Source organism: Micrasema longulum, unplaced genomic scaffold, assembly GCF_059751315.1.
Source record: "Micrasema longulum isolate JH-2025_06_02 unplaced genomic scaffold, ASM5975131v1 h1tg000639l, whole genome shotgun sequence".
NCBI lineage: Eukaryota > Metazoa > Arthropoda > Insecta > Trichoptera > Brachycentridae > Micrasema > Micrasema longulum.
Window position 1 is genome coordinate 1,350,094 of NW_028277835.1, and position 18,406 is coordinate 1,368,499.

General features: G+C 31.7%; 1 protein-coding gene across 1 annotated transcript in view; it reads left to right on the plus strand.

Annotated features, from left to right (window-relative positions):
- Positions 1-18: 18 nt before the first annotated feature.
- Positions 19-18,406, plus strand: part of LOC148279961 (uncharacterized) — a 31,267-nt gene continuing 12,879 nt past the window's right edge. The window contains exon 1 of the mRNA XM_088229143.1: positions 19-188. Coding sequence (XP_088085269.1) covers positions 168-188 — 21 coding nt within the window. The 5' untranslated portion in view covers positions 19-167. The remainder of the gene's footprint in view (positions 189-18,406) is intronic.

The following is an 18,406-nucleotide window of genomic DNA, read 5'->3' on the forward strand; positions in this document are numbered from 1 at the left end:
GAGGGAGAGGTATATAAAGAGAGTGAGGGGGAAGGTGTTCGCCATTACTTCATTCAACCTCTAAGAGACGGTTCACGCGAGTGGTACTATTGACAGTTCAGGGAGAGTAAGTTTTCTCTGGTCGAGTGGTTTGACTTTTCCGCTGCGTGACTAATCGTCTACCAAAAATGAAGACCTTAACATTGGCGGTAAGTACAGTTGTTTTAACCTTATCTAGTTTTTTATGTTCTTCGAACTTGATGACGTTCTATAAATATCAAAAGTTCTAGAAATATCAAGAAACATTTAGTTGCATCGATACAATAATGTACTAAATACAAACTGTGCAGATACGTTTTAATCGCAAAATAGTGACTTAGGGTAATTGCCGTACTTGTCTTTATTCTCAATCATCAAACTGTAACAAAAAAGGATGCACCAACAAAATATACATTTCTTTGCCTCACACACATGTTTGTAGTGCGTATTGTGATCTTTTATTTTTAATTTTTAATCATAAATATGCGATCCGATATTTTGCTGTATGCACGGCTAATAATGAGAGAATAACGCTTATTTTATTTTATTTTAATATGGATCGTCTTTTTTGGGTGATACCGTGTGGGTTGGATTCATTCAAACCAGAAATCCTGAATAAATCCAGAAGCTACGATGCAAAAAAAACAAAAGAGGCAATGGGGAAAGTGAGTGTTTAAAAAAAAGAAAAAATAATAGTCTATCAAACTAAGTCATATTTTTTTTAATGTCTTCCTAATTATGGTATTATTACTATTTTATTTTTTTAATAAGAAAGAAATATTAGCGTTCTTATAATTAACCCAAATATTTCCATTTTGGTGGCCATTTTCAACGTAAATAACTCACTATTAGAAAATGGAAACCAAGTTGGAAACCAAGTAGAGTGGGGTTCGAACCTCGGACCTCTGGGACCGCGAGTCCACAACACTAGCCACGGGACCACAACCCGATTATCAAATTATTATCAGCGCTTGATTTTTCAAACTTTCGTAATTTTAAAGTTTTTCCACCCGTGACGTCTCGATCTTTCTTTGGCGAGTTCTGCTGATTGGTACAACACTCTATCATTAGTGGATTTGAAAGAACTAATGACGTCATTCAAAGTACATTGATCGTTTTTATTTAAATTTTTTTTTTCTTTATTTTTAAGAAACTTTCCTTACAAATCAAGGCTCGAATTTTTACCACGCGTAAGATAACATTTTAAATACAATTTCCCGTAGCACTGAACATATTCATTGAAATATATTGACACCCAAAAACAAAAACAAATGCGATGGGCTTAAATCAAACTCAACATGGTTCCCGGCATTACAAACGACAAAAATAACACTGAATGTACCACTACTGATTGCGGCACGGTACAAACTATTAGTACCTTTCATAAATAAGGTGACTTTCTTAAAAACAAACAGTACCTGATGTTGTATAATATAAACAGCAAGGTTTCTTTGTAATATAATAAATATTTTTAAAAAAGACGTTTTTTTTGCACATAACATAGTTTACTCTGAAGATGGCTCTATGCAACCATGGCTGAAACGTCGGAACGAATACAACCCACACGAGATCACCCAAAAAAGACAATACATATTGATAACAGTGGCCATGAAAATCAACGCATCTATTCAACATGTATTTTATTCATATGTACTAACACTACTTTTTAAATTATTTATTGGCAATGTTTAAATCACAAAAGTATCGTTAACATTTAAAAGAAGATATTTAAAAGATAAATTTTAACGTTTTTATTTTATTTGCATAGGTATCTTTTATTTTGGTTTCACATATCTATGTTTTTGTGCGCAATTGAACTATTTCAGCAAAACACGCGATAATCTAAATATTCATCAAGTTTTACGTCATTACACATAGTTTCATTTTGCAATGTAATGTTATAAAGTATTTTTTGTTTCAAAAATAATTATTACTTGTTAACACATTTTCTTACGTAATATGAACAATTTTAATAAAAAAATATTTTTAAAACTGATAAAAAAATATTTGACACTAAAATATTTTTATTTTGAATGATACACAGAATTTCATATGGTTAATCCATACAAATATTGTATATGCGAAAGTGTGTTTGTTTGCGTTTCCTTCACGTTTCAACGGGGCGATCGATTGACATATTTTTTGCATAGGGATAGATGGAGAGGTGAGAAGTAAAATCGGATATTTATTTTTTATCCCTAATTTAAAAAAATACAATTTAAATAATATATAATGAATCAAGAATGACCAACATTGTTTGAAAATAAGTAGGCGGTAAGGTAGATGTCAAAAATAATCAATTGGAAATTGATTCTTTAAATTTCTTGACTTGCTTTATCTACGGTTAGTTAAGTTAGTTAGCTTTTCGTTTTGGTTTTGTAGTAGGATTTTAAATTTGTGACCAGAATAACGATGCTATGTCGCCATAGACTAACTGATCGTCCCGTGTTTTTCATAGCGGGAGTTAGAGGATCGGCAATCGATACAAGCTACTTTATGTCTCGAAAAAATACATCATTTTACGGGAAAATTCTTATTGCTAAACGACAAAATTAATTAATTACCTAACTAATTTCTCCCTAATACCGCGTGAGCGAAGCCAAGGGTAAAAGCTAGTATTTAAATAAACTTTAAAGTTAGTGTTATTATCAAAATTGTATAATACGCATACGTAAAGTAAATATGACTTTGTATATCAAAGAAATAATCACAGCCATTAATATGAATATACGAATATTGTGAACCAAGAAATATGTTGTATTACGTTTTTCTCAAAATTTCGAGGGCGAATTTTATTTACTTATTTATTCATACGAAGATACATATTACAAACAAATAATAACTTACCCCTAACTCCATGAGACCAAGAGCCCTGTATTGAGTTGGTATTAGGGATACAACATGACGGAACCTAACATATTACAATCGAAATAATTATAAATTATAATAAAAAAATTAAAAAAATATGAACCTAGGGGTCCTAATTTTTGTCTTGAATATATCAACAAAAAAACAGATGGAATTAAAAAAAAAACAGCACACATGGAACGGTGTTTAAATAAATAAATAAATAAGACCTTCTGAATCTAAATCAGTGGTACCCAAACTCTTTTGACCCACGGACCCCTTTTCATAATCAAAACTTGCCCACGGACCCTGGGTGAAAACTACATAAATGCATGATAGAAAAAATACAAATTTAACTTTGATGTCTTGAGTGGTAAATGGTGACGTAAAAATAAAATATAAATACAACATTTTGTTGAAGAAGTATTTGTTGAAATTAAAACTTTTGTTTAAAATACAAAAAAAATAAATTATTTGGATGAACATAATGGGATGGCTTTATGTTTGTGAGTAGCAACCGCAAATTCCTAAGAGCACTTATTTCTAATCGGATTCTTTTTTTGTGATGAGGCTCATGACGGCACTGAACCCACGTTCTACCAAATAGCAAGACTGAAGAGCAATTGACGGCTTCTGTACTATAACCCATAATGCCGCATATAAAATTGGGATCTGTTTTTGTAACCAGAAGCTGTCGTATCCTTGTTTAAACATTGGTTTCATCTCCTCATTTGCGGATAATTCAATAAATTGCTCCTGCATTGGTATGTATTCATCTGTTTTTGTGCTCTGAGTTTGATTACTTGCAAAAGGGTTCAAGAGCAAATAATCTCTCATTTAAGGCATTCCTTTTGATTTTATTTACTTCTCTAGTGAAACCTTGCGCGGACCCCCTATATTGTTCAGAAACCCCTAAATAATTTTTTATTTTTTCCACGAACCCCTTGAGTGATTTAATTTAACTATTTAATGATGCACCCTCATGAACACTTACTCCCACACTAATACACATAAACACACATCTACACTTACAAATACACATAAACACATCCTTTTGTTGTAACACAATTTAATAATATGTATGATTTTAATTTAGAAACTTTGCTGGTCTGTGTTTAAACTGTATTTTTCATTTTTTACAACGACGTTTTCTTGATAAATCGTCAGATTTTATTGTACAGCTGACGATGCCTTAATTGATATGTCTATTATAAAAAGAAGCAAGTTTACGAGAATTGAAATTTCGCTCAACTTCTTTTTTCGTTAAATAACTTTTTCGGTGTTTAGAAATTCAATATAAAATTCTGAATCATTGAGAAAGAAATGTGTAAAAATCTTATTTACCACTTCAATGCGTTTGTTCGATCTAAAACATTGAAACTTGTTCAATATATGAGTTTTTCTTCCGCGTACATAGCACGCAACATACTGCAATTTAAAAAAAATTACATAATTTCACTTAATCGAATGACAATATCAATTTATCAATATGAAAAAAAAACATTTAGTAAGTGTTCATTTGTCGTAACACTATTTATCTTTGTCTGTATTTCTTTCTAAAACCGTTTCATTATTCAAATTATTGCACGTGTATGGAAGAGACTGAAAACAGGTTAGTTTCGTTTTTTGTTATTTATTTTTTTCTTTTGCACCACAACAGGCCAGAAGACCCAATTGCAGTGGTGAACTACGTCACAAAACTCCCAAGCTTAAGAAAAATTACATTTATTTTTTTTGTTCTCACCGGGAATCAAACCCAGAACCTTCCGTGTGTGAGTCAAGCGTCTCAACCACGCGGAGGCCGCCAACGGTTTATTGATAAAACCAGTTATTTTATCAAATCAGACTTTAGAACGAGTGATTTTTTTAAGAAATCTCAATAGAAATTCTCTCTCTTTGAAAGCTTTATTTATTTATTTATTATTTATTTATTTATTTATTTATTTATTAACGGACATTGTCCATGTATACAATTTATAAGGTTTAAATATTACAATAAAAGAGTAGTTTAAAACATTTAAAGAAAAAAGAAAGAAGCATTGACAAACATAAGGGACATCGAGACAAGATCTGCACTATTTATTTAGTGCTCGTTTAAATCGTTGTAAACTTAAACCAAAAAAGTCCAGATCCTGTCTTGAATTAACAATACGACAAAGGCGGGTCATTGGAGAATTTAGGCCATAGTTTGTTCTATGCTGATCGATGAACAGTACTTCATTGTTTCTCAATCTACGAGTCGGAATATTGAATTTTACTTGTCCCAGTAATGATGGAACGTCGATTATACCATTTAGTATGCCGAACATATATATGGAGTCAATATTAGTTCTACGTTTTTGTAGACTAGAAATATTTAACATTGACTCTATTTCAGCATAAGAATAATTATCTCTCTCTAGTCCAAGCATCCACGCTATTTTTCGAAGCAAGCGATGTTGGACTGATTCAATGTGATTTATGCGATTGACATAGAATGGAGACCAGACCACTGAGGCATATTCAAGAAGAGGGCGAACAGTTGAGCAATAAAGAGTTTTGAGTTTTGTTTTGAGTTTTTATACATTAAACATCTCCAAAATGTTGATATTCTCAAAATATTTTCGATTTAAAATTCTTTGCAGTTGAATACCAAATTCATAAATTACTTATCCTCACTGAAATATTAACATTGAATGGTAGAAAATAATGTTTAAAAAATGTACCTTACGCTTTGTTAACTTCTTACATATTTTCATACAATAACTACAACAATACTTTGAGAAATGGATCACATTAGAAAATATGAATTCTCTCATCAATACCCATTTCTATCGGAAAACTATTTAATTGCGTGAGACTAATTTGGAGACATCTTTACATATTATTATGGAAATCTCTTCCATGTTCTCTTCTTCAATAATGTCAAAATACTAATATTTCTGCCTTGCCGATCCTTCATATACTGAGCCTACTTCTAGTACAAGCAGAATTTGCCAGAGTGTTTGTTGTGCTATTTTTGTAAAAATGTATGTATAAACTAATTAATATACATATATATTTTTTTGAAGTACAAAACTAGAATCTTCAATATAAGTTTCAAAGAAAATGTAATTTATCCCAGATATTATCTATGCAATACGATAATAATGGTTTGCTCCGCGGTGTAATGGCTAAGACGCATTTGGGGTTTGCTGATTCGATTCCCGGTTAGGTCACAATCATAAAATGAAGTTTTTTGACGCCTAGATGTTTTATACTGTAATTTAGTGTTGATTTTTTACTAAAATTAAGCATTTTAAGCTGCTGTGGTACCAAAAAAAAAGAAGAAATAAAGGGAATGGCCAGCGGAGGGAGTAAGTGTCGCGCGTCATATCACGTCGACTTTGGCAAGCAAAACACGTAATACAGTAAAAAGCACTGACTGTTTACATCGGTCTACTGTCAGTATGTCGCTCCTTTCCGTATACGCGTCACCTTTGTTCATCGTTTTACTATACGCCCGACTTACTGAGCAGGACAGAGACAGGAGATAGCTCACGACTGGTAAAATATTTAAAAAAACGTTTTTTAACATTAAAATAGCTATTTCATACAAGTATATGATTGAGATAAAAACATTACTTACCGGCGAAAGGTTATACCATTGATTTTTCTATCTTTTTTAGATCGATTTGTGCAGTATCTTAGCGTACATATAGGCATTTAAGTAATTGCGAGGAGACAAAAGTAGCCGGCGAACGCTCGCAACAGACTAAAGTCCGTTCTATCAAACATATGCCAACTGTCCGCAGGTTGAGGGACCATATTTCGAACGCTCGTGCTTACTTTAGTTATGTACCTGAATGTTAATGATTATTGTTTAAAATAAAAGAGTTTAGGTAACAATATAATAATATGCATTAAGCATAGAAATACAACCGCGACGAAACCAGAAAACTTCAGGTTTGAATAATTTGGCGCCAGCGCCAGTTTTTTGATACTGAAAACATCTTACCCAAATCATATTCAAAGCTTTTCTCTTTTCCCTGACTGTCATTACATGAATGTGTCATGTCCATAATATATTATTATATTTAACGTGTAGGTACAACATTCACCTAGATTTCTGATAACACGACCTTCCATAAGAACTTGATTTCACATGCGCATACATGTGTATGCACATGTGTTATTTAAATTCCAATGAAAATAAATTAATAAAAATTGATATATTTCGGTTAAACGACGTCTGAAACAAACGAACTCCCTTATTTTCTCCCAGGATTATGGCACTAGAAGAATGATTTTTTCGCGCTATTCATATCCACCATTAGCGAAACCGTATCGTTTGTTTTTTATAATTAATTATAGTCTTTTACAGAAGCTAGGACCATCCAAAAACCCTTATATCGCCTGATTTTATCTGCCGTCTTCGGACGTACGGTGTGTACAAATATGAAAATATGAAAATATGGTAACTATTCACTGACAATAATACGACGCGCCCTATTTAGTAAAATATTTTTTAAGTAGTGACACGAAAACACACCCTTAGTAACTGAGTTTATTTATTTATACCAAAAACGGATTCAATAAAAAAATAAAATAAAAAATAAATTATAATGCATACGCTATAAAAAAATCAAGAAAATTCATTTTTGGTACATATTAAAAAATGTATTTTAACATTAACAATCAATACTCGATTTTGCTGGATCCTGAAACGATTTTTCTTAAATTCCTTATAGTTTCGACCCATTTAATTTTTTTCACTGGATTAAGGGGAATACAAAAATAATAAAAACCCACCGTATTGTATTTTAAAAAACGTATTTCCATCAGTGCACCTGTTACGTACTGAATTAATATTTTCAATACTGGCAACTCATATAAGACTGTAAATATTCCTTTCCTACTAAAAATCCTTCCTATTTCAAAACTCTTGTGCTTCTACCGTCCTGTGAGCAAGTCACATGTGAAAAGTTGTCTCTCTGATAAATCTTTATCATATACTGCGGCAGCATATTCGGACAAAGTGAAGTTTAGTGTCATATAAACAGCTAAATTATACAGTTCATCATCATCTACACGATACCAATCAATAAGAAACAATAAGAAACAATCAATAAGAAACAATCGGAAGAACTTTAAAAGCGAGTAACAATTTCCATAGAGTCCATTAAAACTCTAATTCCCGCTGTTTATAAGTTCTCAATGCCTGAAAGGCATTGAACTGACCAAACATCACCTCTTTAACTGAGAAGATATTGGCAAGTGCGCCACTAGGCGTAGTTTGACGTTTACAAAAAATATTTTTTATATTTAAATACGAATTGTATTAAGCTTTATTAAACAAACACCCATGAACAAATATATACCAATGAAAAGTTACATAATCCTTTTTACAATGTTTATCCGACAGGTTTTTTAACGCTTTCATGACACAAGCAGGCATTTCGGTTTCGATTCTGAACGTCACGCCTGGCTAGCAGTCGAAGAACGACTAAATACGCGTTGGGCAAGACTTAGCGTCGGGCATGAGTTAAGTGTCATCAATTTTGAAGGATTAGGGCATGTTTATGTGTATTAATATGTCAATGTAACTATTTACGAAAAAGGGCAAACCTACTGATTCAGAAAATTTCTATCTCATTGGTTTAGTTTAGAGGAAAACAAGAATACGAGACCTCGATTTTGTCGATTTTAACTAGCCATAATAAATCCTACTTGCAATTATTTTTCGCGCAGTATTTAGGGAGGCAACTCTGCGAGAGAGTGGTAGAAAAACATATTCAAATACCTATTCATGAAACCGCTCCGACGCATATCCCCATTTACATTATACGTTATTTCTATTTCATACCGGCACGCGGTTGTTCACGACGGGCGTTGTTTTTATCACCTACTTCTTATGAAACATATTTTCTATTTCGTTAATATGCAACTATCCAAATAAATATTTAGTGTAATTATTCAACATGAACTGCATTATATCAAGCAACAATAACAGAAGTAGATAAATGAGAAATCAGAACAATTTACGATATTTCGTTGCTTGATTACGTTTTGAGGAAATTAATTCTTGGATAACGTTGAAATTCCGAACTTTGAAATAAAGTACTTACTTATTACTTTGTCTACCTTGTGGTCTTATTGTTAGCACGTTTACCTACCATGCGATAGGTCTCGGTTTAATTCCCGACATGGTGGACATTAAATATTTATTTGAAAAATGTTTCACTGGGATATTATATATTCCCTGACGGCACCTGAAGCATAAGACTGTTTTTTTATCGTCGCGTAACAAAAAACGATCAAGATTCGCTGTTCAACAATGTTTTGAGTATGTCCAAATGTTTGCAGACTGGCTAAATTTCCTCCCTAGAAAGTTATTTAAATCTAAAATTGTTGCAACAGAGAGGAAAAAGATTTTTGAGAAGGGAAGGAAGTCTTAGCATTTACAGGGCTTATGATCTGTCACTGGCTGGTTTAACTGGCCACTTTAAAAACTGTGTAACAGTCACAATTTTGTCTATGTTTAAACACCCACATTTTCTCAACCTTTCTTTCTGTTGACTTTTGTGAAGTAAAAGAGCTGAAACCATTATCATGTTGGTGAGATTCATCCGGCTGAACCGATTCACCTACTAGGAAACGCCTGTGTGTAAAGTGGCCACTTAAACCAGCCAACGATATGTCAAAAGCCCGTAAATGCCTCGACTTCCATCCCTTCTCGAAAATGTTTTCCCTCTCTGTTGCAACAAATTAAGATTCGCTGTGCTTGGTGTAACAATGCGGTGCCCATAAGATGACTTATTAGTAAACTAACAAAACAGTTATCTCAGCAAATTTTTCATAACATAAATATATTCGCTATCACAATATTAATTGCGTTACATTTTGATTAATTTATTTGGCAAGCCATTTTGTCGGTTTTTAAACGTAGCCATTTTTAAACGAAATGTTTTATTAATTTGGACGAAAGATTTCTAAAACGAGAATTTAAGACATCAACAATTAAATGGTTGGACCGTTTTCTCGTTTCCATTCTCTCCCATATCTCTTTCCACGCATCTTCCATCAATTCTTAGCCTAAGAAAATTAATAAAGTTATGGCCTCATAGATTGAACTAAGTTATCGTCATATCAAATGAACTAATTTACAGCCTTACAAAACGAACAAAGTAACTAGAGAATTAAAAAAGGAACAGACTCTTAGATAATGAACATAGATATAATCTTAGAGAATAATCTAAATTACAGCATTGGAGAATGAACACAATTACAGCTTTAGAATATAAGTCTTAGTAAAGATAAAGATTTAGAGAATGACCTTAAGATACGAGAATACGGAATAAGACTTGAAATTATATGTACCAAGTAACTACTTAAAAGCTAGGCAACACATACCATTTGTTTTTCCTGAACGCAGGACCATTTTTACCAAATGATGAACAAACGAACAAAAATTGAACAAACACCTTGCTAGAATTTACCTTTCCGAAACTTTTAGGTGTAGGAAACACCTATACATATTATGTATTAACGCGATGCTTTACATCGTAAAAGAAGCCGCATATTCGTGGGACCACTGGTTAAATCTGAGGGTGTTAAAGAACTCGCCAGGTACTTTATATATATTGGCTTGGAGGGGTAGATTGATCAAAACGAGAACTCTCGCTTTCCATACAGTAACCAGGTTCTTTAAAGACCTGGCCTCTAAAAGCGAGAAATATTCATGGAGACCCATCACAACAGATTTTCACAGGTCGCAGTGATGTCAGAAGCTTGTACAGCACTGCTCCTACCTTTAAGAATAAAAATAAGTATAGGAAACTCATATCATTTGTTCTCCTTGAATGCAGGGCCATTTTTACCATTGTAATGCCTGTGAGAAGGGTGATTGGTCTTTTGAACAGCCTACTAAGAGCGATGGATCTTTTCCATGTTAGGATTACCAGTTTGAGACTCTTCCCCTCTAACTACATATGCAGCGTTATGTGTATTGGTGATTTAGTTACTTTTGTTGACTACACGTTTATACGTCTGAACCTCTAATTGTTCGATCTTGTTTACCTTGCTTGGAGGGGTCACAGTCACGAGCAAAGCAAAAGTTAAAGATCCTGAGTAGTGGAAAGCGCTGATCCTTTTATGGCGATTAAGATTTTGGGGGGTCGCCAGATCTTAATAATCGCTGTGTTTGCTTAATACACCCCTTCCTAGGACATTAAATTTATTTTTGGCTTTTTTTTAATACTACTTGTACTCCAGTTATTCCACGCTCGCTTTTTACTTTTGCCTCGTTTGTGACCGCGACCACCTAAGTAAGACTTCGCGACCCCCCGAGAGGTTGAAAAACACTGATGTACATTAATAAATAAATAAGCAAAGTTACAGCCTTTTGGTTCACATTTCCTCGTAGTAAAGTCATATGATATTGATACTGACGATTGCTACCGTAATATTACATGATCAAGTTTAATGATGCGAGACATTATATATTTCCTCTCACACCACATACTTCAACTTCACTTACAACCTGCGACAAGATTGTCCAAGAATGTCGAAACGACATTTGACTTTCTAGATCAATCTACTACAAGTAAACAGCAGGTACGCCATTTATAGTATTTCCTGGCATAGAAAAAAGGCAAAGTCATATTATATTCAAACGTCAATAGTAAAATACAAATTGTAAACAAACTTACGTGTATATACACTATTTCTGGTGCCATAAAACATATTTTTAAATTTGCACTAGCATTAAAATGAAGGTAACTGAACATGAATGTTTGTTACTAAAGTATGCGGAAGATGCATAGTAAGTGGGTATCAAAATAAAGCACTTTTAGAGCGATCTTTTTTGGTGTTTTTATTTTGAAGAAAAAATGGCTGAACCACGGTGAATTTTCCAATGCATAACATAAATTTTGAAAGTTATTTTTTCATCCAATTTATATTTGCTGTGATTTTTAAGCTATTTTCACAAATCAGGAATCGTTTTAAAAATATGTTAAATATTTAGAGTTGATTTTCACAATTCTAATGATATAACTATCAGTATTCCTAAATTCAGATAAGGGATTGTTCGATTTCCCTTTCAAGGGGATAATTATTACAGTGGGCGTTGTTTTATTTATGTTTTTTTGTCAAATTAATTTTTGTTCATTTATCATTTATATTTCTTAATAGAACTTGAATTCCTCGGGTAAGTGTTCTTTTATCATTTGTTACTAAATAAGTGGATTCGTTAATTTAATTATCCAACAAAAAAAAAACATTTTGATTTATGATTTTTTAATTGATTTTGCTCAATGAACCATGATACATGATAGTATTTGTTTCTTAACCAGAGTTTACGGAGATAATAATGGCCTGCATTCAGATAACTAGTTGATTATTATGAAAATTATTCTCTCAGTTCGTAGGTTTTACCTTCTAGAAGTTAAACCACAGTGCAATCTAGATAGCATTTCAATAGGTCAAAGAAAATGGTTTTCGAATTCATTTGTAAATACATAACAAGTTTGTTCACCAGTTTCAGTATTACATAAGCTCCATTGTGCAACAAACGAATAAGTGGAGTATGTATGAATAACTTAAGTATAATTTGGAACAATTCAGTTGACAATATTATAAATATTCATAACACCAAAAGTTTGGACCGTTATTACTAAATACAAACTCGGTATGGGAATATTAAAGTATCCTTGCATATTGCCAAATGTGCTTAAATAAATTTGCATGTTTTTTTTATATTTGCACACAATATTTTAAACTGCGAAAAAACCACTTTACAGATGTTTTTTTTTTATTGAGTACGTTTATGAAAAAAACACAATAATTTTTTTAATGGATATCGTAAATTTTAAATAACTTATTGAAACTAAAATTAACATAGTACCGTAAAACTTTCTGGATTAATGAGTGCCAGACGTTATCACATTACAACTTAAAGTAAAGTCAATTGCTTTGACCGAAAAACGCACCGGTCGCCAGCGCCCTGTTTTATTTTTTATTTCCTAATAACGATTTTAATATTTGGTAATCCGGATGACTGGAGTTCGGATAAACGGAGTTCTACTGTATTTACTCTTAAATGGACCCTTGTAACCGCATTTAGTATTCGTTTGGCAAAAAAAGTCAAGAAAATTAAGTTAGCATAACATTGAAATATTTAACAGAGAAATTATAACTGCTACACAGCGAATGAGTTTTGTGGGGTTTCCTCTTCTTTGAGCAAATGCGGAGAAGTTCCTCAGGAAGGTCACAGCCGACTGTACCGCCAGATTCTAACACAATAGTTAAAACAGTTAAAGAGAACATACCTATTGTAGTTAATTTAAGCCTTGTTCATAATACATGTTGTCCTTGTTCATACTTTAAAAAAAAAACAATTTATATCATTTCTTGATTTGAATTTTAACAAAAAGGTTTCTAACTTTTTACTAAGCTCTTTATTGTATAATTTTTAATACAATTACAAGTTTTAAACAATTATTTTTTTATACTTACGCACCCACACCCACACACACGCACCCTCTCCCTCATTCATTCCCACACGCACATGTATCCTCTCCCTCATTCATTCACGCATACACACATTCACATAAACATGAATACAAACGTCACACAAATACAATTACTAAACTTCTTTTCTTATATATTATGTGTCATTATATTTACAGTGGATTTTTTTGATTGGCTTTAGCATTGTTAAGATTTTTCTACTTATTTTGTTTATGTAATAGCTGTAAAAATCCCAAATAAAATAAAACAAACAAACAAACAAATAATAAGCGAGAAAAAAATTATTTTTTTTAAAACTGCTACGTAGTCAATTTAACTATTTGAGTACTGCATTTAAAAAAAAATCAAAGTAACCTATTGGGTGAACATTTATTATATTACATATAATTTTATGCACTTGACATTTGAATGGTACTTTTGTTTAAATATAGGTACAACAATAAACGGTTGCCGTTATTTTGAATTTCCTGAACTCAGCACGTTTATAAAAGCTATTCACAAATATTAGGCGGGGTTTTGAATTAAACAAGATTCTCGATAGTAAGATTTAAATGTCAATGAAATTTCCCATTAACCGGTGATGAAGTCATTTTCGTCGACCTTTATATTTCATCAACAGATTTTATAAAATATCATTATTTAATTATTTTATCATTTCCCTTTCCGCTCCCAGTGCGCATAGGGCACTGCATTGGTATAACAAATACAGCGTATTACTATCATATGTCACGAGAAAGAAAGAGGATCAGTCTTACGTTTCAGGTACCAGTCCAGGGAAAATGAAATATTTTAATTAGTAATTTTAACCATTTCTCCTTTTGACCAGTTTGTTTTTTGGCTGGATGGAAGATAATGCTTTCAGCAATAAGTCTGTCAAAGTACATGTATTTTTATGCTTGAAGATTTAAATAAATAAATATTGAAGAGAGCCACTTGAAAAAATAATATTTCATTCGGCCAGGAATCGAACCTGGGACGTCAAGTATGGTTGTCGAACGCGCAAACCATTATACTACGAGGCGGACAAATCACTGGTCGATTTCCTTTTTCAGGACTTTAATCTGGGGAAGAAATGGAGTCAATAACGCTCGTTCAGGATTCTGGTACTATGACCCCACTGACAAAATGTAATAATTTCGTTGTATTTTTTAAATATTTATTTATACGCATGTACATAATATATATGAATAACATTTTATTTCTTAACTTATATTTGTACAATTTATTTATTTACCTGTCAACGGTTCAAACAACCTTTTACAAAAAATGTCTTTTACAAATACAGATATAATCACAGCAGTGAACACTTTATGATGTAAAAAATAATATGAAATTTTGTATTAAATTCATTAAAACTAAACAATTTTGTGACAGTAAATTATTTTTTTAAACTGTAAAACACGCAATATTTCTAAATATGTAGAACTGCTCGTTTTCCAAATAAAATAAAATATAATATAGCAACGTTTAGTAAGTAGGGTTTCCATTCGAGACTTGAGACTAGTGAAATTTTGGGTCTGGAGACATTTTCAACATCAAGACTCCCGAGATGCTAGTATCAAAATGTCGAGACCAGTAGCTCAATCACAAATAACTATCGACGTGCTTAAAAACATGCTAAGCATTTGAGCGATCACAATGAACAATAATTTATTTATTAATATACACGGCACGTAGTGCCTTTTACTTTACAAAAAAATTGTATTGTGTAGAAAAAAACACTTCAATACAGTAGGTAGATAAAAGAGGGAAAAAAAGGCAAAAAAGTTTATATTTACATATTATATCACAATGGTTTCATTCAATGAACACGCTAACATATTGTGTAAAAAAAAAGTCATTATTGGGAATAAAAATAAATATAAAAAAAACATTAAAAGAAATATAAAAATTAAAAAGTACGAAAACTGTTTTATGATTTTTTTTTAATTATTAAAAAAAAGGACAGATAGGTATATCTATTAATCATAATTACATTGAACAAAAAAATACAAAATTACAAAATCTAAGTTAAAGAGAAAAAATGATTTTTTTTAAAGTTAAAAATAAGAAATAATGAACATGCTTAAGTTATCGCAGTCATAAGTCAACGCGTGTGTAATCTCTAAGTCAATGCTCGTGTCGGTTCGTTTTTTATTTTCCTTGTAAATAAATACAGTTTATTGGCGAAAAATCGGCGTGTACTGAAAAAAAAATTACAATATATTGCATTTGCAAAATAGTAAGGAGTATACATTAAAAAAAAAGTGAAAATTAAATTACAATAACTATGGCGATTGCTTTCTTAACATTTGGCTTGCCAACTTCCTGCTAAATGCAATGAATAGCGTGATAAATAATAAATATATTAATAAAAGCAGCAGTTTTGGAATATTTTCCATATTTACACCGGTGAAATTCAAATATGTGATTGCGTAGCAGGATTATACTTCGCGAAACGTAAATATTTTGACATTTAATATTAGGTGTTCACGGATGTTCCATTGTGATCGCGAATACGATAAACAGCCATGTTGAGAAATAGTTATCACGTCGATAGTCATTTATTATTGAGCTACGGCAGTACGATTCTAAACGCTCTCTAGGGGTAAAGAAAGCGTTGCCCGCACGTAAATTACACACTAAATTAAAAACATAACGATGACAATGCCATGTAATAACGAAAATGAAGGCAGAATTTTGCAATCCTAGTGCTAGCGAAAACAATATTAAGAATCCAATGCAAAAAATCTCACTTGCCAGGTCAAAACTGCCATTTTTTTAATCAGACTGATGCTGGATTAGTGCGTTCCTGCTCGAATGTATGCGAAAGCTGCACATATTTTTTCTTAGCTCTGCCTGAAGCGTGATACCTGCTGGTTGTTAGCCGACATCACCCTTAACTAATAATTGATGTAGGACGATTTTTTTTCTGTTATGTTATTTTAATTAGGCTATTGTGATTCATGTGTATTTGGTGATATGGGATACTTGATTGGTATGTTTTGAATTCATTTTAATAAAAAGTTTAATGAACAGTATGCTTTAATGTGATTTATTTACTACATGAACTATTTTTTATACGAATTAATATTAGCATCGAATAGTCACGAAGTCTCGAAAAGTCTCGATTTTAGAAGCCCTTATATTGCAATGTAAAATTATTATTGTTATTTTATTTTTCCATCCATGTATTTACATAGAATTTTAATTACAAAAATACACTTTAAAAAAATACATCTTAAAATTAAGCCATAACATAAATTTTTAAAAATGCCCACAAAGACTTCAGCGTCTGAACGTGGGCTATTCTTTTTTTAATTATTAATAAGTTTATAGCATATAAATATGGTATCACATGACTATGAGAAGAAAAGAAAAAAAAAAGAAAAAGAAAAAGAAAAAGAAAAAGAAAAAGAAAAAGAAAAAGAAAAAGAAAAAGAAAAAGAAAAAGAAAAAGAAAAAGAAAAAGAAAAAGAAAAAGAAAAAGAAAAAGAAAAAGAAAAAGAAAAAGAAAAAGAAAAAGAAAAAGAAAAAGAAAAAGAAAAAGAAAAAGAAAAAGAAAAAGAAAAAGAAAAAGAAAAAGAAAAAGAAAAAGAAAAAGAAAAAGAAAAAGAAAAAGAAAAAGAAAAAGAAAAAGAAAAAGAAAAAGAAAAAGAAAAAGAAAAGAAAAAGAAAATTAATATATCGTCGCTGAAGCGGCAACATGACAAATCTCATATTTTTACCAGATTGAGATAAATATGTAAAAAGCTTTGTAGCCTTCTGAATCGACCTGCATACTCAGATTTGACAAACTCCCACTAGAGGCGCCACAAATCGACTCAAAATTAACATGACATATCAAAATTTTCTAGACAACGTGACGTCTTATCTTATTCAGTTTTTTGTCTTTCCTGTAAAGTGCAAAAAAATGAGATAGATCATGTTACCGTTTAAGTGACGATATGCTGATATAACGAAAACAGGATTTATTTGAGTATGCATTTTATTTTTAATTTTAATTATTTTTCTTAAAGGTATTTATCTGTTCCTTCCATGCTAATCCGAGACCTCAAACCTACTTTAAACTGTATCAGTGATTTAATGTTTTGTTATTCCTTAGTATGAAGATTGAAAGATCTTGGACCAACATGTAAGGAGTTCGTCTGTGCGAACTTAGTTCTGCAAATAAATCTGAAGCGTGTATTTTTTTTTGTTTATTCATACAAAGATATATATTACAAAAAAAACGTATCCCTAACTCTATGAGGTCAAGAGCCCTGTGTTGATCTTGGGACGTAGGTACTGGAAAATATGTTTCGCCAACATATCAGCTCAACAAACTTTCAAATCTAATTTAGCATTCACGTGATCCTTAATTCAGTTAAAGGTCAGAACGACGTATAATAAATTATATACACAGTTTTTTTCCCAGTTTTATCTAACCCGCATCTGAATCGTAATAATGCATATCTTGCCTTTTGTATTATAATATGGCACAATAATAATTGGCATAGGTATCAATCAGTTCCTTAGGCACTTTCGGGTACAAAAAACTCTTTTTTTTAAACATCGTGGCTACTTTTAACCCAACTGAAAAATGTGTCATTTGAAATATTTCGCCATTCAAATATCCACGTGCAATTATTTTCAACTATGGCTAATTTTATTTGGAATAGTCACGAATGTTACCTGATCTCAAATACGACATACACAAATAACACTTAGTGATTTTTATTGTTAGATTTACAAGGTGTGCTAATTAATGCTGTGGATCTAATTTAAAGGTAAATCCATACGCTATGCATAGCTTATATGTTTCAGGTTGTTAAACTGGTGCAGTAGAAAACGAAAGTTGTTTTCCTCTGATAAAGTTGGCATTATTTGTCCTCGCTGGTTATATTTACAGATACTACAATCATACTTTTGTATTGCGTACAGAGGTTGTCAACCGAAACTCATATCTTGGTAGAGTAGTAACGGGAAGAATGAGATGCGATTGTATAACTTTCTTCCGAAATGCACAAGACGTAAATATAAAGATTTTACTAAAATCCGTAAAAAAATAGTATTATCTAACATTTCGTTA